The sequence below is a fragment of the Saccostrea echinata genome, unplaced genomic scaffold (genome assembly GCF_033153115.1).
Source record: "Saccostrea echinata isolate AGI-Se365-2 ecotype Australia unplaced genomic scaffold, CSIRO_AGI_Sech_v1 ptg000022l, whole genome shotgun sequence".
Classification (NCBI taxonomy): domain Eukaryota; kingdom Metazoa; phylum Mollusca; class Bivalvia; order Ostreida; family Ostreidae; genus Saccostrea; species Saccostrea echinata.
The window spans coordinates 535,698-563,625 of record NW_026889771.1 but is presented as its reverse complement, the minus strand read 5'-3'; the positions used below and the strand labels follow the sequence as shown (position 1 = coordinate 563,625).

At 32.8% G+C, this 27,928-nt stretch overlaps 1 protein-coding gene across 1 annotated transcript; it reads left to right on the top strand.

Moving 5' to 3' along the window:
- Positions 1-217: 217 nt before the first annotated feature.
- LOC133190162 (transient receptor potential cation channel subfamily V member 3-like) lies at positions 218-27,928 on the top strand. The gene is made up of 24 exons (XM_061325642.1): positions 218-270; positions 1,632-1,772; positions 2,637-2,776; positions 5,732-6,003; positions 6,336-6,486; positions 6,919-7,080; positions 7,299-7,408; positions 10,648-10,735; positions 11,000-11,031; positions 11,221-11,312; positions 11,850-11,982; positions 12,082-12,159; positions 12,777-12,916; positions 13,220-13,395; positions 13,864-13,947; positions 14,296-14,441; positions 17,323-17,438; positions 18,901-19,102; positions 19,233-19,289; positions 21,749-21,947; positions 22,214-22,256; positions 25,434-25,516; positions 25,884-26,005; positions 26,360-27,928. Exons 2-24 carry the CDS (start codon positions 1,675-1,677, stop codon positions 26,387-26,389), a joined length of 2,754 nt encoding a protein of 917 aa, XP_061181626.1. The 5' UTR covers positions 218-270; positions 1,632-1,674; the 3' UTR covers positions 26,390-27,928.

Genomic DNA, 27,928 nt, shown 5'->3' with positions numbered 1-27,928 from the left:
CTCAGGACCTCTGGCTTGCGAGGATGGTAATTTGTGTGATTGAAGAATTAAAAAAAATGACATGGCACGTATACACCGTCGTAAACTAGGATTAAACTTTTTCACAGCCACATCTAATTTTTTTTCGGAATTTGTACATCATTTCCACTCCTACTACTATACAAAAACCGCGGGAATTCGTTGTCACCGACTACAATGTAAACATCAATGGCGGCATATGCAATGTGACAGTTTGTTCAATAGTTTATTGAAATAATTTTTTTCCAACAGGTACTTGTGTATTCGATCATGCCTAATCAGTATCCTTTTTCCTTTCCTAAAATAATTATTTTACAAACTTACATTTATCATTTTGCGTCGGCTTAATTTGAAAGATTAAAAAAAAACACACCCCGCGTTTCCTCTAACGAGACGCTTATAGGTCTAGTCAGAGACATTATACGTCTCTGGTCTAGTGCAATCACTGCATAACTACGTAGCTTTATTCAGCTATTAAATCATACTTAGTTCTTAAATGTGCATTTTTTTTCAGCATTTAAATATCGCGTTTTGTCGCAAGCAGTAATATAGTTTTCAACTTTGAACTGTTCAGAAAACAATGCATGAAAAAAAAAATCGCTTTTCATGATCTATCTCCTTCAGAGAAATTGCTGTTCTAAAAGTTCTAGGGCCATAACAACAGTTGATTTAATTATGACCAAACAGTTATATACTTCTTGAATGAAATGACAAAGAAGACCAGTTCTGGTTAACTTAATAATTGATTGGTAATAATTATATAAAGCACAATGTGAAGTAATAATACGTTCCTATGTCACACTGTACACAAGGTGTTGTACAAATACTCAACCAATGGAAATACATCTTTTTCTTAAAAGTGTTCAAAAAGCAGCATTGTTTAATTACATGTATCTTTGCTCTGTGGTGCTTTTTTTAAAAGTCCATGGTACAGATAGTAGTTTAAGTCACATGTTTGCAAATTTTTATCTGTTTTCATTAATAGGGAGTGCAGCAAGCAGCTGCTTGCAATGCGAACTCTAACGACAACGCCTGGGCGAAGAGAAAATTCGGACTTACACATTGATCCAACCGAATTTTTTTCCACAGTAACTTTTGGACCCACAATGCATCGCTTGTTTAAGCTATGTTCTTGCGAGAATAACAACAACAGTTTAACAAAAAATAAACTCGCCTTGATTTAATGGATATATTGCAGATAAATAGTAAATAAAACATTCGTCATTAAAGTCGACAATGTTCAGGCTTCGGTTTGGTAATGCAACTTAAATACGACGTCAAGTGACGTCAGAGCCTAGACGCAACAAATGTCACATGCAGTTTGACAATCAAGTCTGATCTAAATTAAATATAAATAAATATCTGCGCTAGCCCTAACGGTCACACCATCAACATATTAAGCAAACTTTGAAAACTTGCATTAGAGTAGCTCAGTAAAGCTACTTTGAGTAATTATAAATAAATCTGATATACCTAGATAATTCAAGTAGTGATTGTACTGGACCTGGCAAATATTGACTCTATAAATAGGATACATGTATGTACTCTTTACCATGAATTATACATGCTTTAGCATTAATTTCAATTTATCATATTATAAATTTTTCTTTAAGCTATGAAGAATTTAAGACATATTTGATAAAGAAAGGCTGTAGAATGGATAACAAAAAGAAACGGAAAGGAAAGGTTGCTCCTACAGGAGAAGAGAACAGCTCTTTTGAACTAGACATACGATCTGATATTCAGAATAATAGGTAAACATTTTTTTATAATGTGATCGACATAATTGTATAAATTCTTGCATCTGATAAACCCATGTGATTTCTATAATGAATCACAGTTGAGGGTGAATGCATGTGTGTGTATTTGTGTGTAGGCATAGGCCTTTCAAAATCTGCTGGCACCCGGTACTTTTACCTGGCTTAAATCATGATTGTATTGGCCAAAATATTTAATGGAGAAAAATTCAATGACATATACTGTATGTATACTTTAAAAAAGTGGGCTTCATATTTTAGCGACTTTGGCGCAGACAATGATGCGCTAATTTATAAATACCACCAAGAAATCATTTATAAATACAATATAGGTACAGCAAGGACATGCATAGTGCTAATTCATGATTTGCCAACAACTCCATACCCAGTGATTGAGCTAAATTTTGAATACGCCAATTTATGTACACAAACAGCAGTTGGGACTGCCATCTCACTTTGAGATATCCTTTATATTCAAGATATCTGTTTTGAGATAACAAAGTTCAACTCTCTATTGATTTTCTGAATTTTCTTAATAATAATATACACGTAGCCTGCAATGCAACTTTCTTCAATTCAGCATATGCAACTTAATTTCAAAAAAAAGGTTGCAAGCTCTGAATACCATTTTAAATGTATGGCACTTACTGAAATATATATGTCATTTAAATAAAAGCTGTTAAAAATGTATTTAAAATTAAAAAAAACAACTTTTTTTTGTAACTGGGTATGATGATTGAATCATGATGCTAAATTTTTCAATATAATTTCTCTGCTTTACTGTATTTGTCTGTAGTTTGAACATAGATTGTGCTGCTCTTTGCAATTACTATGAAATTTTCTTTCATTTTTTACTTTCAGCAAACTTATTAACACATTAAAGAACAAAGTGATGGAAACTACAAACAAGCAAAATGCATTGTCTGCCATTGTTGGTGCAAAAGGCATGGCCTCAAAGTGGAAGCATTATGCATCAATCAAGCGGGTCATGAAGTCCAAAAGTATGTATTTAATGCATGTTATATATCTACTACAGTTAATAAAACGGTCTTATTACAATGAAAAGAATTTACAAGCCTAAAATATATAATTATGATTTACATTATTGTCCTTCAACTCATTTTTTTGTAACATTCTGTTAGTCCTTTCAATGTAACAAAAATGTTTCAGTAGATTTAAATGTACTAATTTTTAGGTAGTGAGATTAAATATAGAGTTCATCCTCTATAAGTTCTATTTTCTGAGACCTGCATGATTTTTCCACTGTAAATGAACAATATAGTATACTTGGTGAAAGTACTAATATTTCCCTCATTAACTCTTTTCCTTAAATTGTTTTTGATCCATTGAATATTGGAATGATTTCTACACAGAGAAGAATGGTAAGATCTATAGAAGTATATGCAATTACTACAGATATAGAAAACAATACACATGATATATTATGTACATGTATAAGGTCATGCTAAAATGTTCCACAGCTTGGATATTTTGTCCTGTTTAATTTTCGGACATTAATTTTTATTTTTTTATATGGTACCTAATTATGTATTTAAATCTGTTTTATAAACTTTTAAGATTTTGAAGTCTCAGTTCTCTTTCTGATTTTACAAATTTAAAGCACATTTTAGTATGACCTTATTACATGTAGATATGTATAGATAAACATGGTCATAAACACAAATACATATGTATGCAGCATGTTTTTTGTTTATAACTTCCTGTATAAGTATGCTTCAGTTCCTTTATAATGTTGTATTTGTAGTACAATGTAGCAGCATTGGGATGCATGTTTTTATCCTGCACTGATAATTATTGTACATAACACTATTAAAATGACAAACATGATTAACAATGAAAAATTTTCAAATTTTAAGTAACCCACTATATATCCAGTAATTTTACCAAAGTTTCTTGGCAGATCATATTTATTGACCAAAAAATTTCCCTGTATACAGTATATGGTATTTCTTCCACAGAACAATAGAGAACAACCGTGTAAGAAAAAGGAAAACAATGATAAACTACACTGAATTAAAAGAGAGGAATAAAGTAGCTCTTATACTAAACTAATTAGGATAACTTTATATTTTTATGTTTTTATGCACACCAGTATGTATTCTTTAATTTTATGATAGAGTCAAGGTATTCGTGTCGGCATACATTGCACGTTGTAGGTGAGGTTTACTGTGTGTAAAGCAGTTTTTGTTAGCATGGCTTTAGTTATTGATAGTGTGAGGCAAATTTTCTAAATCTAGACTGGGAAAGGAAAGTGCCGTTGTTTTAATGCCGTGAAATAAACACTTACTTATAAGGTTTTATGTGAATTTTTGGGTTTTTAAAAAAATTTATTTGTATATTTTATTTTATTTTATTGATTTACTGATTTATTTATTATTATAATTTTTTTTTTGGGGGGGGGGGGGGTAACAAAAGCCAGAAATGAATTCTCAAGGGAGTAAATATAGCTATTATACATGTACTACTCATTTATGTAAATAAGTATAACTTATGATCTTTCAAATTATGTACAATTTGATTGTCAATAATCATTGTAATATGAAATAGCTGATTTTAATTCTTTTGAGGGAAAAATAAAAGGTCATTTTTAGTCAGTTCATGGATTCAGTGCTTTGTTAAACAATTTATTTACTAGTGGTTCTTAATTTCTTAACATACACCCAACTAACTTGCTTTTATGATGGTTATTTTAACTGGTCAGCTTTGATTTGTTCTGTATAGTGGCTGGGGATGAAGAAAAAACGTTTATAGGTAACAACGTACTAGTTTGTCTCCTTCTTTATGTAAAAACGGAGAGTTGTGGTGTAGTTTGCATTGCTATAACATATATATGTAATCGTATACATTTTTCATGTGATCATTACCTATAATCACTGCAATCACGTGTTGAATCGTGCAGGTATTTTGTTGCATGTAAATTGATTGTATGAAGCTAATTTCAAAGTGCGTGCCAGCTCTGATTTTTAATACTTTTTTATTGTATTGATAAAAACACCCTTTCAAAAGCACTATTTGACATAACATGTATTTTGATTTGGTTACATACTCTTAAATTGTAATAAGTGAAAAACTGCTTACTAGTATATGATGGCTAGGCACTAGCTGCATTTTAAATTCAGGGGCATTTTTGAGAATGTAAGTATTTGCACACATATAATGTTGATGTTCACAATTAAGTTTCTTCGTGTTATGAAATTCTTTAAGTATTGTATTGAAACGTGATATCTTTTGAAAGGTTTTTATTATAATTTGATATGTATTATTTTTAGTTATTAAATTGAGTGCTTTTTAAGGCAAAAGATTTCGGATGAATAGAAGCTAGTAGCCTAAAAGTAACTAAAAATATTTGCAGTAAATTTACTAAAAGTATATTACAACAAATTTGTTTTAAACCAAACAGTATTGAATCTTGGGTGATTTTAGATACATCATACATGAAAAGAATATGCTATAATTATTCTTATTTATAATTATAGTTATAATTATAATTATGAATCATTATGTAAATTTCTCACGATATCTGGAAACATTTTAGACAAAACTCAATCCATAATTGCTGTCGCTATTTCCCAAGTGTACTCTCTGCAACAAACAGTTAAAGATCATTATCACTTTGTCATCCTAGATTTTATTTTACAACAGTGCCAGATCACATTTAATTTAATATTAACATACTGTGTGGATATTGTCTCCATTTATTAAATGTTCTACCCGCATATTTCATTTCATAACATTGATTGAAATTCTTTACTTTAATCAATAACTTTGCCATATTTGCTATTATGTTAAAGTATTTATTTCTGCCCACTAGGATTTGATAATCTCAGTTTTAGAACAGCTGACTGTGTAATTTACAGTACCCAGGACACCTAGCCATAATGCAGGTTGAATTAAGAAGAACTTTTCATGAATTTTATAATGTCTCACTGTTACAGATACACAAGATGATGAAGAAAATGCAGCCATTAAGGGGAAAGGAATAGACCAGATGGAAGAGATGGACGCTTTTAAACCTTTTGGCATGAAACAGGACACCAAAAAGAAACTCCGCTCAGCCAACGATAAAACACTGATTGACTATTTTTATCAACTGGGGCAGTCCAGGGACCCTAATGCCAAAGTGGACCTGGATTTTGTTGATTCATTAATTAAGAATGGGGCTAACATAAATTGTTCAGACAAACATGGACAGACATTAATGCATGAGGTATAGAAGTCAGGGCACTGGTAAATAAAGTAAGAGATAACTTGCTAAGTAATATTATAAATGTATTATATGTTCATAGTATATATGATATTGGTATTTGATTTTTCAACAAGTCAGGGGAGATTTGATGTAGCTCTCTGTCTCTGAATGTGCTAGATAAATGTGTACTTTAATGATGTACTTTATTAGCAAAAGCTGTTTTTCACAAAAGGCCACACTAAATACAATAAACAAACAAATGTAATATGTTTATAGTTCCAAGGGTACATTTTTTCTTCAAAGTTCATGAGGATAATATCTAGAATTTTGAAGATATCATTTTGTATCGACAGGTCTGTCGCACCTGGCATATTGATGTAGCTAAGTTTCTCTTGGAACTGGGAGCAAATGTGAACCAGGCTGACAAATATGGCAGAACACCATTACATGTTGCTGCAGCAGTAGATTATCCAGAAATGGTGGAAATACTCATTAAAAATGGAGGTGTGTATTCTGACTATCAGTGCCATTTTAAACTTTTAATTAATTATCCCCTCATGATATCAGATTACATTTGCTGGAGACAATTATTATTTTTTTAAGAACAAGGAAGATACAATTCATGTGTTTCTTTGGGACACTTGCTTGGAATTCAAAATAATTCTCTGAACTAGAAGGCATTTATTTCTATCAAATTTCTATGAGATCTCTTGTCAATATACTGTAAAAAAAAAACATCTGCTGATAAATTTCTGGAATTTTTAAAATGCATCTAAGTATCTTTCCAGTTTTTGCATGCTTACTCAAAATTTAAAATAGAACTTGAACCACTGACCACTGGCTGAGAATCTCATCCACTAACTCATGACTTGCTTTGGGTCCATGTATCTAATACTTTGTGATAGCTGTGGAATTATGGTATTTTTTTTTTTTCAGCTGATAGAGAATCACTTAGCAATGAAAAACAAACACCAGTCCACTATGCTGCCAAAAATGATGCATGTAGTTCCCTGAAAATGTTGCTTAAAATGAAGTGCAAATATAATGATGTTCGAGATTACAAGGGCAGGACACCTCTGTTTGTGGCAGCAGAACTGGGTAAGAACTTGGAGAATAAAGGTGTAGTACAGAACTTTTGTAGAAATTAAAGTTATTTATCACTGTAAAATAGGTATATTTTATAATGGGAAACGTAAATTTCAATTTAAACCTTCTTTACAAGTTTTTAACATCTAAGGAGATCACATTGGACAGACACAAATTCAACACAAAAATATTGTACATATCAAAGAATACTGTCATTTTGAAACTTGTAGATCGGAGTGAGACAGCCAGTCTTCTGTTGGAATATAAAGCAGATGTCAGAATTACAGATGATAGTGGAATGAAGCCATTAAGTTGGATGATTACTAAAATGCCCCCTGTGGTAAGTACTCCCTGTAACAAGACAGCAGATTATGCTGAGTTAGCTCCTGTTAAATTTGTAGAGTGAGTTAGCTCCTGTTAAGTTTGTAGTGTGAGTTAGCTCCTGTCTAGTTTGTAGAGTGAGTTAGCTCCTGTTAAGTTTGTAAAGTGAGTAAGCTCCTCTCAAGTTTGTAGATTGCAGTTTATGCTGAGTTAGCTCCTGTCAAGTCTGTAGAGTGAGTTAGCTCCTGTCAAGTTTGTAGAGTGAGTTAGCTCCTGTCAAGTTTGTAGAGTGAGTTAGCAACTGTCAAGTTTGTAGAGTGAGTTAGCTCCTGTCTAGTTTGTAGAGTGAGTTAGCTCCCGTCAGGTTTGTAGAGTGTTCACTGTAAGTTTCTAGAGTGAGTTAGCTCCTGTAAGTTTCTAGAGTGAGTTAGCTCCTGTTAAGTTTGTAGAGTGGGTTAGCTCCTGTTAAGTTTGTAGAGTGAGTTAGCTCCTGTTAAGTTTGTAGAGTTGGTTAGCTCCTGTTAAGTTTGTAGAGTGAGTTAGCTCCTGTTAAGTTTGTAGAGTGAGTTAGCTCCTGTCAAGTTTGTAGTGAGTTAGCCTCGGTCAAGTTTGTAAAGTGAGTTAGCTCCTGTCTAGTTTGTAGAGTGAGTTAGCTCCTGTTAAGTTTGTAGAGTGAGTTAGCTCCTGTCAAGTTTGTAGAGTGAGTTAGCTCCTGTTAAGTTTGTAGAGTTGGTTAGCTCCTGTCAAGTTTGTAGAGTGAGTTAGCTCCTGTCTAGTTTGTACAGTGAGTTAGCTCCTGTCTAGTTTTTAGAATGAGTCAGCCCCTGTCTAGTTTGTAAAGTGAGTAAGCCCTTCTCAAGTTTGTAGAGTGTTCACTGGTAAAAAGATTGCAGTTTATGCTGAGTTTGCTCCTGTCAATTTGTAGAATGTTCGCATAATTTACGGTGATCATGGTTAGAATGAAAAGGTTGGGAGGGGTAAAATTGTAAACTTACATCCAAACTTGCTTAAACTGTTAAAATCAGATAGAGAAAGCATTAGGGGCAGCCAAAATCAATTATTATATCTCTGTTTCATCAAATCCTTCTGCTATTTCTTAAATTTTTACCTTTTTTTCCTACTCTAAGTCATCATTACCAATATATTATGCATGCATTCGCTTTTTGCATGTTTGCTAGATACATGTTGTACTGTATGTACTAAATGATAATTATTCATCAAACAGGAGATTCACTCTATGTGTCTTTTTGTATGATGATTGGAGGTCAGTGATCTTTTAATAACAAAGATTGATGTTTTAAGTACAAGATGAGTGTTGTACAGATAATATGAAGACCAAATTAAATGTTTTCTTTCTTTTTTTTTAAATCAACTGAACAGTTAAGTTTGTGATATTTGATTGAGATTTGGTATCACTGTTTAGGGATGGGTATCGGCAAAAATTTCGTATCCTGATATATCACGATTTTTTCCCAAAATATCACGATAAATCGTGATATTTTTACACACAGTTTTTACTACAATTTCAAATGAATTTCCATAATATTTCTTAAAAATATGTTATAAAAACATAACTTTACTTTTTAATTTTTTTATTTATTTAATATAAAGCATGTTTGAATGTCGTTGTTTAACTGTTGTCAACATTTTTTACACTTCCTGTAATTGTCATTCAATAGTTTGAACAAATAAATGAATAATTTCCGGAATTTATAGTTATGTACCAAATACTGGTATTTTAGTCTCTGTATCACGATACGTATCACGCAATAAAAAATCACAATATACCGGTATACCGATAAAATCGCGCATCCCTATCACTATTGTGCATAGCAGAAGTGCAGATCAGATATGATTTCTATGTGACAGGTGATTTCACCTTTGCTATTTGTTTTAAGTTTTGGTCTTTTAATGGCTAAAAATTGAAAAAATTCTATTCTTCTTTCAAAGTTTTTATTGAGAGGGGGTGGGGGGTAGGAGGGGTTAATATTTGGGATATTTGGTGCAACTGTACTGCCATAGGCAACACAGATTCAGAAATTCAGAAATTGTTTATTTTTGAAGAATTTCAACCCTGACTGACTAAATAACAGCACTCCTAGTACTGAATATCGATGACTATTTGTTTCAGGAATGCTTTTAGACTGCTTGAATTTAAAATTCTAACATGAGAAAATCAATGTTGACAGTAATTATTTTTGTTTGAATTTTGCACAGAATGAACCCTTCTTTTTGTTTCAAGATCATCAATACATGTACAAAACAAATGATTTCAGAATAATATGAAAATACAGGTGAAACTAAATTTTATATAAACTATTTCAGTATTCTGATGTCCCACTTTGGAACAATCGTTTCTCATCCTGTAAAAAATGTTCAAAGAAGTCCAATGTAAGCCAGTAAAATCCAAACCTCAATTCAGACGTTACATTTTGTATTTTTTTTACTATGAATCATTTTGTTGTTGCTGTTTCTTTTTCCGCTATGAATGCATCAATTTTCCCAAGGACTTGTTCTTATGCTTGTGGCTTGTTTTATTAAAGCATGTATTTCATGATGGACATTGGTATTGTGGTAGAGATTGCATTAGAAGGGGAGGCACTTGTGCTCTACACAAATTGAGTTTTTATACTCCACCATATATTATATGGATGGGACATATAGTGTTTGTCATGTCTGTCTTCCGTCCTTCCATCTTTCTGTCCTTCTGTCTTTCCATCTGTTGGTCTATCACACTCCGTTTAGCTCAGTTTCAAAGAAATTATTCAAGATATTTTATTCAAAACTCATACACCAATACATATTGGTGGGAACTATTCAACTGTTTCATAATTTTATGACATTGACCTTCCCTATGACCTTGACCTCACTATTCCTCATTTTGCATTTTTCTTAGTTCCAAAGAAACTGTTCATTTGGAGATAGGTACAATTATTTGAAGATAGGTACAATTATTTGAAGATAATTATTTGAAGATAGGTACAATTATTTGAAGATAGGTACAATTATTTGAAGATCTCTTAAAATTTCATACACATATACTGGGGTATGTATTGGTAAAAGACATACAATCTGTCATAATTTTCTGACATTGCCCCAGCCTATGACCTTTACTTCACTTTTTTCTTTTACACATGTTTATCATACCATGTTCTTTTTTTTTTTTTACAATATAGCATGTGAATCCAAAAGTATAAACTGCAAACAGTAAATATGCATTCAATTTGAGTATTTTCATTATTGTTTGTTTGTTTTCAGGCTTTGGATGCTTTAAAGCAGTTCCACTCTACAGATCGCCCTAACAGAAGACAATACTTCTACCTTAATGACCTCATCACTGACAGAGGTGGGTCTACTGTGTCTCAGGAAAATAAACTCAAGTACACAATTTGAATTACTTTGCTTGATGAATTTAAAATGAAAGTAAATGTATGGACTTATTTTGTTTTGTTCATATTTATTGAAACAAAAACCCGGTACATTATTGTACATGTACTTCATGTAAAGGTTCTCAGACTATAGAGTTATTATAATTACGGTAACTGTTAGTGTTAAAGCAAAATACATGTACTGTTTAGGAACTAATTGATTTCCATTTATTTGTTTTTAGCTAAAGATCCAAAAGCACAAAGTTTAACTCCTGTAAGTTAATTTCATTCAATATGAGTAAGATAGTAATTTTCATTTTGAGATATATTCCAAAAAAAAAGAAGAAAAAATTGACAGAGCTTTTAAAGCCAGTAAAGAATGTGTAACATTTGTAAGAGATTTGCACAGCTTTTAAATGATTTGAAACAGAATGTTCAAGTCTTTTTGACTTTTTCATTTCAGCTGCAATGTGCCACTCACTTTAGGCAGTATGATCTTCTCTCACACAGAGTCATGCTTGCACTTATAAATCAAATGTGGGTCAAGTTTGGAAGGTGAGAATCAAATCTATTATAATCAAGTTTACACATGCGTATCAAGTCTAAAAAAGTGCATGTTGGCCACTCCTGCATATATCACCTGCTTGCCATTATCTCGGCTGAGATTCATCTGGGCTGAATACTGTAGACGTACTTTTGGTAATTTACTTTACTCACAAATTTTTCACAATCGGAAATTTGTCACAGTGTACATAAAGTACATTGAAGACGTATACAAAGACAGTCCAAGAAATGCACGTAATTTTATACCCGCGGATTAAACAGAAATCATGATTCCACAGAATTTATAACCCCGTGGAAAAAAGTAAGTTAACAGCATTTGGACTGATGCCTTCACCAAATCTCAGGGCATGCAGTCCTTCATAATTCATGTCTTGAAATTCACACTCAACGAAGTCGATTCTGAAGCTATATTAATGTGCCCTTAGCTTCAAATAAATGATTTTAATGTTTAACTAACTCTATACCTATTAATACAACATTGCTTAATGTAAGTTTATATTCATGCTGTACTTTGTTATTTATTTTCAGGATCCGGGCATGGTTTAATCTACTTCTTAACTTTGCCTACATCATGATATGGACTGTGTATGGCCTGTTGATAGAGTATGATGTCCGCTACAAGTATGACCTTCCAGACCAGTGGTGGAGGATAGTACTCCTTGTAAGTGATGTTTGTAAAGACTCATTTATCATTACATTTATTTTCAGTACAATTCAATTTTTGTTGTTGAGTTTTTGATGTCAGTGTCTTTTATTTTAGGTGGCAGCCATTGGGTTTACAATCTGGCAGATTATAGAGGAAGTGTTGGAATATAAACGGTCTCTCCAGTTCCATAATGTGAGAAGTGCCACAAATAATTCCATTATATAGCAATAGAAGCACATGTAAATTTAACAAAGTAATAAACAAATTGAGTCAGCATACTTGATTCTGAGGATCCAGTGCACCCAGGTAGCACCAGGGATAACTGGTGACACACTTGATTGTGAGCCGGTATTGTGCAAGTATCAAGTCGGGTGATTTGATTGAGCTGAAAAAATTTGATAGGCTCAGGCAGCTTTAACATGGCATTCTTGGAGATATTAGTATTAAAAGTAGTTTTATTCCATGACATGAAGGTTTTTTAACAAGATACTCTGGTGAAATGAACTTAAATTGATTGTGTAAGTGTAGTCCTTTTCTATATATGTTAGGTAACATTTTACCATAGAAATACAATGTTTCCATTACTGTACGTAATCCAGGTCGCTTGATTGTAAGCACGTTACCGGGTTTACCTGGCTTAGTTCAACTCAGCCAATTTCTATTAGAATCAAGTATGCTAAGTGGCTTAGTTGTAGCATCGTATTTTTCAGTCCTTTGTGAAGTTTAAATGTACAATATTTTTACAGTTCTGTATTGTTAGATTGATCATGAAGCCTGCATATTCTATTGTGTCTCATTTGGTGTTTTAGAACTGGGTTAATTATAGAAGAAAGCAGATAGAGGAGGACCTTAAATATTGTCACCCCAGGTGGACCGAGGAGAGTGATTACCTCAAGAAAGAACTGGCTAATCTAGATGAAGCAAGACCTAGATACTGGTCAGATTTCTGGTACGTAAAAGTCAGTCTACAGGAACATCGAAATAATTCAGACTTCCGTTTTTTTTTTTATAATATAAATACTGTATTTTATAAAATATGGTAAGGAGAATGTGTATTCAATTACATGTTGATTCATTTATGTAAGGAATTTTAAGCTTTTTAATCAATTTCCAATTTCAAAAAAAATTGCCTTTCAGTTGAAATGACAAAATTTTTTATACATTTTACAATTTAAGACAATGGGGAAATGACTGTCTGATGTTTGTTAAGTTATTTTTTTTCTCCAAGGTAATATTATAAATTTTATTTCAGGAATATCTTTGACTGGATCTGCTACGTTTTTCTTATTGCCAGCATTGCTACGCACATTGTGGATATTTTTGTCCACACAGATGATTTGGCTCGATCACATATCAGAATCATGTCCGTGACAATTATATTGTTGTGGCTTCGTTTGATGAAGGTTGCCAGGGCATTTTCTCTCTTAGGTAATGGATGCTTTGATTAATGTTAATCTCAGCCATTGCGGTTGAACTAAGGGAACAACCACAGTATGAGAAACCTAGGTGGTGATATTTGTTGATAATTAATAAGCTAAGTTCATCTTGTTGTTCAGTGTAATAAAATCAGAAGGAAAAATCATCTGTAAGTGCTCATTAATAAAAACTGGAAGTTTATTCTGAAAAAAAATGGAACTGTGATGTTGTTATCTATTCTATCCTACGGGGTTACAGGTACATGCATTTATGCATTTAGCACATTTCCTGGACAGGTATTATAACTAAACCATAGTGAATTTCAGAACTTATAAATTACTATACAATGCTGAGTATTTATTTATTTAGGATCCTTTTCATTGATGAGGATTAATGGACAAACTTATATGATGTTTCCCATTGATTTAGTAGAGTGACACAATCTTTCTTTTGTTGTATTTTTTTTTTATATGATTCCAGGACCTTTTATTGTGATGCTGTCTCACATGGTGAAGGATCTCCTCAGATTTGCCTTCCTCTATCTAGAGTTCTATCTGCCATTTGGTAAGAAAACTCCTGAAGCAGTTCATTAATTTATGATTAAGTATGTTCCTTACCAGTGATCATGTATTATTGGGGCCATTTCTGATTTCTTGCAATCATGCTAATACACACAGTAAGTTGGAACTGGCTGAATTTTAAAAATACTTGTAAAAATTCTGTCTACATTTATATTCCAAATTTTTCATATCAGTATTATTTTGAAAAGGAATCCAGATTCAAATAACTGTTTTGTTTTTTTTTTGTTTTTTTTGACAAAAATAGTCTCTCCCCATATCTAATATAGTGACCATGACCTTTGAGATGATAGAGAGGAGAGATTCTATTGTTCTGTTTCATTTCTGTTAACAGTGTGTGCATTTTGGATGATATTTGGAGGCAGCAAGAGAGACTACTATGATTATAACAACATAGTAAATGTGGAAGGGTATGGAAATTTTGGGGATGTGTTCTACAGTCTGTTCAGACTGACTCTAGTGGATGAGTATGACTTCCCTGTGAGTGCCTCTATATGAATGATACACTTAACTTGTTCGATAGTTTTTCAATGGTCATACTTAAACTGTTTTGACACTATTTGTAATTTATAAATGCATCTGTCTCTGTCTATCTATTGATATTTTTAGGTCACCTGAGTCACTCAGGTGACCTATTGCTATCTGTTTTCGTCCGTCGTCGTGCGTTAACTTTTGAACATTTTTAACTTCTTCTCTAAAACCGCTCAACCAATTTCAACCAAATTTGGTATATAGCATCTATGGGTGAAGGGGAACATAAATTGTGAATTTCATGATCCCTGCCCCCCTGGGGCCTGAGGGGTGGGGCTAAAACCACCAAAATTAATGCAATCTTTAAAAATCTTCTTCTTTACTCCTGGACATCAAGCAGTCAAACTGTTGGCATCATTGTAATAAGCATGGAGCCCTCTACCAAAATTGTGAAATTCATGGCCCCAGGGTCAGGGGTTCTGGCCCCAGGGTGGGGCTATATAGATCATATAGTGAAAGTGCATTATTTCTTTGAAAATCTTCTTCTCTGCTCCTGGGTATTAAATAAAGGAACTAAGTACATAGTTATGATGAGCAAGAGTGCCTCTTTCAAAATTGTGAAATTCATGGCCCCAGGGTCAGGGGTTCTGGTGTTAGGGTGGGGCTATATAGATTATATAGTGAAAATGCATTAATTCTTTGAAAATCTTCTTCTCTGCTCCTGGGTATTAAATAAAGGAACTAAGTACATAGTTATGATGAGCAAGAGTGCCTCTTCCAAAATTGTGAAATTTATGGCCCCAGGGTCAGGGGTTCTGGTGTTAGGGCGGGGCTCTATAGATTATATAGTGAAAATGCATTAATTCTTTGAAAATCTTCTTCTCTGCTCCTGGGTATTAAATAAAGGAACTAAGTACATAGTTATGATGAGCAAGAGTGCCTCTTCCAAAATTGTGAAATTCATGGCCCCAGGGTCAGGGGTTCTGGTGTTAGGGCGGGGCTCTATAGATTATATAGTGAAAGAGCATTAATTCTTTGAAAATCTTCTTCTTTGCTCCTAGGTATTAAATAAAGTAACTAAGTACATAGTTATGATGAGCAAGAGTACCTCTTCCAAAATTGTGAATTTCATGGCCCCAGGGTCAGGGGTTCTGGTGTTAGGGCGGGGCTCTATCGACTATATGGTGAAAATGCATTAATTCTTTGAAAATCTTCTCCACTGCTCCTGGGCATTAAGGTGATAAACTAAGTACATAGTTAAGATGAGGAGGTGGGCCTCTTCCAGAATTGTGAAAGCCATGGCCCCTGGGACAGGGGTTCTGGTGTTAGGGCGGGGCTCTATTGATTATATAGTGAAAATGCTTTAATTCTTTGAAAATCTTCTTCTCTGCTCCTGGGTATTATTTAAACAAACTAAAAACATGGTTATGATGCATAAGGATGCCTTTTTAAAAATTGTGAATTTCTTGGCCCCAGGGTCAGGGGTTCTGGTGTTAGGGCGGGGCTCTATTGATTATATAGTGAAAATGCATTGATTCTTTAAGAATCTTCTTCTCTGCTACTGGAGATTATTTAAACAAACTAAGTGCATGGTTATGATGCATAAGGATGCCTTTTCAAAAATTGTGAATTTCATGGCCCCAGGGTCAGGGGTTCTGGTGTTAGGGCGGGGCTCTATTGATTATATAGTGAAAATGCATTGATTCTTTGAAAATCTTCTTCTCTTCTTCTGGAGATTATATAAACAAACTAAGTGCATGATTATGATAGACAAGGATGCCTCTTCCAAAATTTTTAAATATATGGCCTCAGTTTTTGGGGTTCTTGAGGAGGGGGAGGGGGGGCTCTATTGATTATATAGTGAAAAAGCATTAATTCTATTAATCATTAATTAATCCTGTCTGCTCCTTAGTGTTGAGCTGATAAATAAATTGCTTAGCTATGATGAAAATGGGAGCTTCGAACAGAATTTTTAAATCTTGTGGTCCTAGGGTCAGTTTCTGGCATAACGAGGGGGGGGGGGGGGGGCTTTTGATAATATAGTGGAAAAGTGTTAATTCTTTGAAGTCCATAGTTATGATGATGAGGGTAACTTTTCCAAATTTGTAAATTTCTTGACCCTTGGTCTTGGGTTCTGGTGTTAGGGTAAGGCTTTGTTGAATCTGTAGTGAAAATGCATTGTACCTGTGAAATTCTTCTCTGCTTCTGGGCATATTGGAAGCAAACTGAGTAAAAGTTTAAATGATATGAGTAAGCGTATTTCTACCAGATTTTTAAACATCTGCACCATTGGTCTAAGCATTCTGGTCCTGGGCAGGGCTCTATTAATTTGTATTCTACTGAGAGAAGTTATTCCCCTTTTCCATTCACCTTTGATAATTAATCACTGTAAATAATGTATTTGAAAAGTTAATAGAATAAGATAATTATGCAAGAATGTTTATCGTATAATTAAAAAAGTACTTTCTTAGTTTTAATAAACAGGTAGACCTGTAAGTAATAGATAAATAAAAATGAGACAAAAACAACTTATCTTATTAAAAGTTCTTCAAAGACCATAAGAGAGGTCAATGCTAGAGGTCTTAATATGGGTTTAAAAATAGTACAGAAGCACTAATAGTTTGTTAATAGTCTGCATAGTGTTAAGTGGGGGACAGATTAGAACTTAATTTATGAGTTGATACTGAATACTAGACTAATTATTTTGTTGATCCTGATCTTCTTACTTCTCTTGCTTTAGGGCAACAAAGCTTCAACTATCAGTGTATTTAACTTCTAAATTGTTGTATTATACTCAGGTGACCGTTAAGGCCCTTGGGCCTCTTGTTGATGTATGTAATCTGTAAACTCAAATGATTTTATTTTTTAATGAACTGACATTTTTCTTCAGAACATGGAGAAAGTGGACCCAATAATGGCTAAGATTCTAGTTGGCTTTTGGCTGGCTCTGTCTGCAGTTCTCTGTCTGAACCTCTTCATTGCTCTTCTGTCTGATACATTTCAAAGGTATGTATATATATAACTGGTTTATTGCAATTAAGACTCGATCACAGAGTGCGTAAGTAGTTACATACAGTGTTATAATAATTGAGTGTAACTGGGAATTTTATGTTTTGATGCTTCTAGCATGAGTTTTATCACATCAACAATATTTCATTACACTATTAGAGAAGCATATATCACCTCTATCATTTTTATGAAAGATTATTTTTTTTCATTGATCAATTTTAAAAAACTTAACTATAAGTACAGTACACCCCACTCATGCAAGTTTTCTAGCATTGACTAAATACTTAAAAAAAAATCTGTCCTTTGTTTTTTTAGTATAGATATCTTTTGCCTAGCTATATTAATGCTTCTTCAATCTTAATTGTTAAAGAGATATACATCGGTAGGTAAGCATGAAATCTGTTCCCCATTTTTATGTGTAATTGTTCACCACTGTCTAAGTTTATGAAGAATTTTGGCACATTGTAGGTAATGTTCCCCCTTTTCACAGAAAATTTAAGAAGACCTTAATAAACTTGTATCAGTGTGGGTTTACATATTTCTAACTGAAATGTGTGATTTTAAAATAAACATGGAGTGACAAAAATTTAAGTTTTAAAATTTAAGATGTTTACCCAAAAGTAGGTCATGGCAACCTACTTTTGACTTTTGGCCTACTCTTTGACTTTTGTAGCTATTCATTTTCAAATTGATTAAGAAGCATATATCTTGGACTTTGTGAAGTCTAGAATCATCAAACCTTATCAGCTGATATGTGTAAATCAAAACTTAGTCACAGTGACCTATCTTCTGTATTTTACAGCTTATCATTTAAAATCACATTGTCCTACCTTTTGTATATTATTATTATTCATTGTAAAATATTTAAATATCTTTGATACTGAAATGCTAGGATCATCAAACCAGGTCAGTTGATGCATCTAAGGACCTCAGGATATGTTGACCCTAAACTAGGTCTCAGTGACCAACTTTTTGAATTATTCAATGTCAAATCTTAATGTTTGATACTAAGAGGCCTAGAATCATCAACCCTTGCTAGCTGATGCATCTTGGTCCTCCTAGATTTGCCAATTCAAAAGTAGGTCACAGAGAAACTGTAGTGCAATTTATCAGAAGAGGATTCTAGGCCCTTGGGCCTCTTGTCATTAGATTTGTATTCTAAAAATCATGTTTGTCATTAAGACAAAATGCATATTGGAAATAAAAGCTTCAGAACACCAATGTTACAGGTAGCTTTAAGTATTCACTGAGACTAATTTATATAAGATAGGATATTAAGACACTCAGAAGTATAACTCTTCAGGATTCAATGCTCAAGAGTAAAGTAATGAAATTTAAATGCTAGGATAGGATAAATGAAGTTTATGTTTAAATTTTTGTTGTTTCTTGGGAAATTGTATTGCTGTATTATACAATCAATAGGTATATCACTTCATTTTGGCTTTGGTTTTCCTTTCAGAGTCTATGATAATGCCCAGGCTAATGCAGTGATGCAGAAGGCACTCATGACCCTTAGCATTTGGGAAAATATGTCTCAATCCCGACGCAATACTTTTTATGATTTCATGAAAAATACCTGCAATCCTTGGAATGATTACTACGACGATGACATGACTGAAGAGGGAGAGGAGGACATGAAGAAGGTCACCATGCAGATCAAGGTCAGTGATCAAGGTCAAGAAAATATTTTCATCACATAAGATATTTTTTCATAACATGTATTCACAGATAATTTAAAATATTTTATAACACGGAATAGGAAGTGTATGTTACTTTTTTTTTCAATTTTAGGATGACCTAGATGACTTAAGAGAAGCATTTGATTCAAAGTTTGGAAAGCGGAAAGAGGTAATATGAGTAGCTTTAATAAACATGAATGAATTTTGGTAAATTTGTTGTATTAAGGGTTTTCTTTTAAAAAAACAAAAAACATTTTATGTTCTTTATTAGTGTTGTGAATGAGAAGCACATGATTTTCTGTAGAAGCACTTTGTTTACTCTTTTGACTCTTCAGTTATTTAGAGATGGACAATCACCAGGAGGCGGGGTAATTTTGACCTTTTTTAGTTCCAGTATAGGAAATCTCCCTAACAAATCACAGTCTGTGGGTGTCACACACTGGTTCTATAACATGTTCGCTAGCCAAGAGTTTCTGATCCACTACTCTCCTCACAAACCCTTGGCCTACGATGTTAAAAAAAGTTGGGATTTTTTTCATGAGTTGTGATTGGAGTTGATTGATATTGCTCGCCCAATCAGCAATTGTTTTTGTAAATTACGATATCTGCGTTCAGGGTATATCTTGACTCTTTAGTCTCGGGAATGAAAAACACAAGTACGGTAAACAAAGGTCCTTAAGATAACATGCCATTCTATAAATATCTTTGGTGCCATCAAATTTTAAGTTGATGTGCAAATAATTTGATCAGAAATCTATATTGCAGATGTAGAATTGCACCCTAAATAAAATATAAACTTCGCTTGATAATGTCTTGTTAATTATTCTCTAACTTTAATTTTTAAATTCGCTTTTTATTTCTGTTGATGATGCAGTTTGTGGGTATGTTGTAAGATTGTTGTATGAGATAAACAGTCCTAACTTTTGACAGCACCATAGGCCAATTAAGGGTTTGTGAGGAGAGAAGTGGATCAGAAACTCTTGGCTAGTGAAGATGGTTCTATAATTGATGATACATCTACATAATACATGTTTATACCATATATATATATACATTTTTTTTAGGTAAAATCTTGAACAAAGCAGTCTTTTATTTTCATAATGGAATTTTATATCATTAGAATTCAAGGATATTTGCATTTTTTAAATATACATACAAGAATTATAATTTTGGCCACAGGAAACAATGAATAAAGATCCTGTGTATCAAAGTCTGAGATATAATTCTTCTATATTTACATTTGCCGAAGTAAAACGTGTACATATGTACGCTTATTTGCTTAAGATTTGTGCTGATTATGGAAAGCTCTTAGATCCTGTTAGTTACAAATATCAAAAATTGTGTTTCAAGAATTATACCCACAGTTATTTCGCTTTAATCTGTGCTTTACAATCTTTAGCATCAATATTAAAAGATAAAGAAATTAAGGGAATATATATTTCATATTTTAAAAAATTAATGACTTTCTGTTGAATTGGATGTATTTTTTGCTCAGTGCACTATTATTATGAAGTTAAATTTAAATTAAATCTGTGATTATTAATGCATTTAATGCTATTTCTGTTAACTGATATTTGTTCCAAATATAATTTTGTTATCATTTCTCTACATCTCAAGTACCAGTATATGTGCTTCACAAATAAACTGCAATTTTTTCTGTGGAAATGATCACAAACCTGAGTTTCAGAAGTGACAGGGTGGTATGTTTAGCCAACCAGTTCATTTTAAATGACAAGTTGTTTATAGTTGAAATTGATGTAATTAGTACTGGGATATTGGTTTGACTATAAGTATTTAGAGACACTGATGCCACAGAACAGATCTGCTTGTCACATCCTTAGTAATATTAAATGATTACAGTCAGTTTAGATTGATATATGACCCCATGAAATGACAAGAGACTTTGTACCATAAAAGACATAACACAATTACTTTGGAGGAAAAGAGAAGATAACTTTCTATGCATTGTGGAATACTGTATTGCACAACAAATAATATACAAATGATAATTTTTGAGTGATTTTTTTATTCATATGTTGTTGTTTTTTTTATTAAATACATGTGCTAAAATCATAAGACAGATATAAAAAATGCACTTTTTCTTAATTTAGCAAACTTTGGCAGAGCACTCAATTTATATCCACAGAATTTTCAAATTAACCAATAGAATTTTTTGTTATTTTGAATTGGTAGATTAGTCTTTTTTTTCTTTCATAGAAGTTTTTAGAACTTACTAATGAATATGTTCACTTCAAAAATTTCACTTCATAATGTATTCTATTAATAAAACTGATGAGAAGTCATTACATTATGAAGAGCAGTTCTCTGCCTGTATTCATTGATGCTTTAAGGAATATGCTTTCCTAAATTATTGTAAGGCAGCGAAATCAAAAGGCTTATTAATTTATATCTGTATTCACTTGAGTGGCTTTTTTTTAAAATAGATTTTCGAGTAATTTCATGCTGAATTTCATTCAGAACTTCGAAAATAATAAATATAATGAAATGTGTAACATAGTAACTGCACTTCTTAATATTGCTTTAGACCTACCAATGCCATTATATAAATTTTCGATGTTATTTTTCTGGGGAAACTTTTTTTCCTAAAACTATTAATTTTGGGTTAAGGATGAAGAGGAGGAAGACCTGAACAACAAATCTCGGATGGTTGATGTGGAGAGATTTGAGAATGAGATCGGAATTCTGCGAGACAGTATAACTGAATTACGAGTTAGACAGGATGATATGATGGAGAATATACAGACAAGCGTCAACACCATTACAGGCCTCTTAAATCAGTTGCTTGGAAACCCACCTGAAGCCAGTGGTTAGTTTTTTGGAAGAAAAAGTTCTTCGTCATCAATAGAGGGGGGAGGGTTTTTCAGTTAGGATGTTTTCAAACAAGAATCACTCCTTTTTCCACATTTATAATGCACAATTTATCTACAGAAACAGTTTTGTGTTCAGATTTGTTGTAATTACTTCAAAACCTCAAGCTTTTAGAAATGAAGGAGAAGGGAATGACATATTTTAAATCAAAGAAATATGGCATCAATTAAATTTATGGTAATTGCTGAAAATTTTTTATTGCAGAGGTTGAGCTGGAATTAGAAACTAGACAAAGATCGGCAAGAGGGTAAAAATTAGTTTAACATGTATATATATTTGTAGCATATTGTATTTTAAAATTCACAAAGAATAAAATTTTACTCACATGCACACCTTAAATGTTCTTGAATGTAAAGCATTTTTAGCTCTTCTGAGCCAAAGGCTCAAAGAGCTAATGCTATGGCCATTTGTGCGGTGTGCATAAACTTTTTAGAATATGGGCTATAACTCAAGAACCCCTTGGCCAATTACTGTCAAATTTGTCACAGAGTATCCTTGGCCCAAGGACTCCCTTTTGTACTAAAACTAGGGTTGTGAACCCTTAAACAAGGGGAGATAATTAGGAAAATAGAAACAAAATTACTGGTTGCTAAAAAATCTTCTTCTCAAGAACCACTGTGCAGATTATCACCAAACTTACAGAAAAGGATGAGGATATGGTGTAGATTAAAATTTGCACAGGGATTTACCCCGGGGCAAAGGGCATGGTCTTAAGCTCACTTCAAAGTTGACGAAAAATTACATTTTATTAAAATGTTGATATTTTGCTTGCTATAAGGACTAGGATCATCAATCTTGTCAGTTGGTGCATCTAAGGACCTCATATCATGTTGATTCAAAAGTAGGTCAGGGTGACCTACTTTTTATGCCCCGCCATGAATATGGCCGGGGCATATAGTGTTTGTCATGTCCGTCTTCTGTCCTTCCGTCCTTCTGTCCTTCTGTCTGTCCTTCCGTCACACTTTGCATTTAGCTCTCTTCAAAGCTCAGTTTCAAAGAAACTATCCAAGATATTTTTATCAAACTTCATATGCTGATAGATATTGATGAGAGCTATGCAACTGCATCAACATTTTTTGACCTTGAACTTTTCTTTGACCTGACCTCACTTTTCTTAAATTAGTGTTTAGCTCAGTTTTAAAGATACCATTCAAGATAGTGTAATCAAACTTCATATGCTGATACATACTGATGGAAGCTATTCAACTGCATCAACATTTTATGACCTTGACCTTTCTTTTGACCTTGACCTCACTTTTCTTAAATTAGTGTTTAGCTCAGTTTTAATGAAACAATTCAAGATATTTTTAATAAACTTCATATGCTGATACATACTGATGAGAGCTATTCAACTGCATCAATATTTTTTACCTTGACTTTTCCTTTGACCTTGACCTCACTTTTCTTAAATTAGTGTTTAGCTCAGTTTTAAAGATACCATTCAAGATAGTGTTATCAAACTTCATATGCTGATACATACTGATGAGAGCTATTCAACTGCATCAACATTTTTTGACCTTGACCTTTCATTTGACCTTGACCTCACTTTTCTTAAATTAGTGTCAAACTTCATATGCTGACACATACTGATGTAACCTTTTCAACTGCATCAACAATTTTTGTCCTTGTCCTTTCCTTTGACCTTGACCTCACTTTTCTTGAATTAGTGTCAAACTTCATATGCTGATACATACTGATGTAAGCTATTCAACGGCATCAATATTTTTTCACCTTGACTTTTCCTTTGACCTTGACCTCACTTTTCTCAATTTGTGTTAAAATGTTGCATTACTAAATATATACCCTCGGCGGGGCATTCATGTCCTATGGACATATTTCTAGTTAAATTTTGCAGCCATTCTTTTTCAAAATGATTTAGAGGCATATTTTGAACAATTTAAGGCCTTTGATCATCAAACTTTGTCAATTGATTTATCTTGGGTCCTCAAAGTACATCAACTAAAAAGTAGGTCACCTTGACCTACTTTTTGAACTTTATGGCTAATCTTTTTTCAAAAACAATTAAGGTCATTAATTCGAATACCGAGAGGTTTAGAATCGTTAAATCTTGTAAGATGATGCATCTTGGGGCCATAAAACATATTTATTAAAAAGTAAGTCACAGTGACCTACTTTTTGAACTTTGCAGGCATTCAATTTCAAAGCGTTTTAGAGGCATAATTTGGACATTTTAAGTCCTATGATCATAAAACTTTGTAAGTTGATGCATCTTGGGTCCTCAGAAAAGGTCAACTGAAAAGTAGGTCACCATGACCTACTTTTCTATTTATTTGACTATAATTAAATATTTCAGGTACTAATTGGCTTAGAATCATCAAACTTTGTCAGTTGATGCATCTTGGGTCTTCGGAGTAGGTCGACTGAAAAGTAGGTCACCGTGACCTACTTTTGAAAATTTATGGCTTTAATTAAATATTTTGGGTACTAATTGGCTTAGATTCATCAAACTTTGTCAGTTGATGCATCTTGGGTTCTTGGAGTACGACAACTGAAAAGTAGGTCATGGTGACCTACTATTGAAATTTTATGGCTGTATTATATATTTTCGGGTACTATTTGGCTCAGAATTGTCAAAATTTGTCAGTTGATGCATCTTGGGTCCTCGGAGTAGGTTGACTGAAAAGAAGGTCATTGTGACCTACTTTTGAAAATTTATGGCTTTAATTAAATATTTCAGGTACTAATTGGCTTAGAATCATCAAACTTTGTCAGTCGATGTATCGTTGGTCCTCGGAGTACAACAACTGAAAAGTAGGTCACTGTGACCTACTTTTGAAAATTTATGGCTTTAATTAAATATTTCAGGTGCTAATTGGCTTAGAATCATCAAACTTTGTCAGTTAATGCATCTTGGGTCCTTGGAGTACAACAACTGAAAAGTAGGTTACTTTGACCTACTTATAAAATTTTATGGTTATAATTTTAAAAAATATTTTAGGTATTTATTGGCTTAGAATCATCAAACTTAGTTGATGGGTCCTCAGAGAATGACAAGTGATAAGTAGGTCACCATGACCAACTCTCAGGTACTAATTGGCTTAGAATCATCTTGGGTTCTCAGAGTGTGAATTGGAATTTCAAGGGTTTATCTAAATATACAGGATACTTAGAGGCTTCAAATAGTAGTGATAGGTTGTACAGTTTATCAGAAGAGCGATTCAAGGCCCTTGGGCCTCTTGTTCAATATCGGCAGAGTAAGGCTTTATGAATTGCCAGAAATTTAAATTTTATTTTTAGATTCATAATATAAGAAACATACATGTGTTTCAGTGGTATACATTGCAATTATACAATGAGCCTGGCTTGAACAGTGCCAGAATATGATTATAGTTAAATACCTGTACAGTATCTAGTGTCCTTGCACTCTTTATCCTTCATCAAATTTAAATATTATATATTGTAGCCATCCAAAGAAATCCAAGAAGAAGAAGACAGACAGACAGCAGATTATCCACGAGGATGACAAAGCTTTGTTAGAACCAACAAGTAAGACAACTGTGACAATTCTTGAAAAACACCATTCTGGGGACTCTCTTGTCACTGAAATTCTGGAGTTAAAAGAAGGAATATTTGGATTAGAATTTTTTTAATTTTTATTGGGAGAAGGGGAAAAAAAATCATGAATTCAACTTGTCAGGCATTTGATTCATGTGAAATATTACACTGAATTGCCAACAAATTGCAAAATTTGATTTCAAAGCATCTAAATTTCCAGAATTTTGGGGAGCATATCCCCAGAAACCTTTTAAGATCTGCTTTAAGTGGTGTACAGGTAGTTGGCATATTATAAATATTGTAGAAGTGAAATATCATACAGTTGTGTTTCAATGATTTTTCTTGTCTGTAATTTCAGCCCCTCCTACCCAGTCTCAGGTGCTACAAACACCTCCCACTGTTGATGTTTCCATGGCAGATTTCTCTCCTCGAGACTTCACTCAACTGTCCCAACCAACATTTAGTCCCAGAAGGCCACAGGTAAAATATTTAATGTTAGTCACAAGGCCACACATAAAATACTTAGTTAAAATTAAGTCAGAAAAGCTACACGGAAAATATTTAGTTTACATATAGACACAGAAGCCACATGTAAAATATCTAATTAAAATTTAGTCACAGAAGCCACGGGTAAAATATTTCGTTGACATTTAGAAAGCCGCAGGTAAATCTATTCTTATTAAATTGAATTATCTGGATCTCATTTTAATATTTTTTTAACTTTGAGAAAAAAGATGGGTGCATTTTTCTCTTCTGTAAGTCATAAATGCTGTACATGTAGAATGTATGTGTTAAAGGATTAATTTTAATTGATTCTAAAATTATGTGTTTCAGGATGGTCATGACCCTTCCACAGAATGCTGAATTATTATAGGCATTGCAAACTATCTGTGATATATAATTCTGAAATATTGTCAAGAAAAAAAGTTATTTTGATTTAATAAGAATTTCTGTACCATAGTTTTCTAGTGATTAAAAACTTGAGATACACCAACCACATGTACAAAGTATCACATTTTATTTTTTATAATTTCTGAGTTGTTTATGTAATGCTAGATTTTATTTTACCTTAAGAACCATTAACTTGTTTAAGAAATCCAGAAGGTTTCAAGGAGAAAAAACTTTACATTCGGTGATTTAAGTTTTATATTAAGTTTTAGTTGTGATTTGTATTAGACAGTGTCCGTCCATTTATTTGAAAAGAGTTTTAACTAACAATTCTTTTATGTTTTATTTTTATGAAAGCATAAATGTATAGAGCATGTTATATTTATATTTTTAAATATTTAACATGCCTCATGTCTTCTTTACAAATTTAAGTGTATGTTCTAGGTGCTATAGTATGCTTTCCTTTTTTGTTATTCTAATGTACTCATTTCCCCCCATCTCTGTTGTGAATTATACTGTGATATATTATCTGTAAGTACATGTAACATTGCTCAGTACTAAAAATAGAAATGTGTACAATGTACATCTGCACCTAACGGACCTTTTACTGTGTTGACGTACAATGACTATATATTTAGATTTAATATAATTTGTGCTGGGAGTGCATTGTATCTTCCTTTATAGCCTTCAGAATTGTCACCTTTAAAATACCTTTTTATTTGTATATTCTGAAACTTATGTATAGGATAATAACAGTTCAATAGGATAGATTCCAAAATACTTTACACATTTTTCATGAGGCATTAGAAGTAAGCATAGTGATCAAACATTTATCCAACTTGTTTACATGTAATACAAATGTAACTTTGAAGAATTCCACACTGTATATTTGATGCATACATATATTTTTGATGTATACATATTTTTATTTTGGTACAGAAATGCATTTTTATGAACCAATTGGCAAATACTAACATGTTTACATGTAAGTATGCATATTTTGGTCAGTCACTCTCCAAGCCTTTTTACTTGATCATTTAGGTATAAAAGTGACATGCATTGTATATTTAAAAATTATGTTATACAGTGTATCTTTCTTTTTATAGACTTCTAATGAGTGCCAAATAACTAAGGTCTATTTTACCATCATAATTGCTAACCACTGGTTTTGTGTCCATTCTATTTCCACAAACAAATATAAAATAAAATGGACACAAAACCTGTGGCTTGTGATGATGTTCTTCCCTGTGTTTTTATTATAATCTCAGAGAAAACCAATCAGACTTATATTTGTTTGTATTGTGGAGAAATATGCAGGTGCTTAACAAAAAAAGATCAGACAAAAAGTTGTGACATTCATAAACTTGATTTTATTTGATTAATTCTTTCATTTATATTCTCTTAAGAAAAGAATCAAATGTTATATGTACCCTGTAGTGTAGTTTATACGGTGTAAGTTTTCTGGGTATGAAAAAGTAGGATACTAACTGGGAAATAAATGACAAATGTAAAACT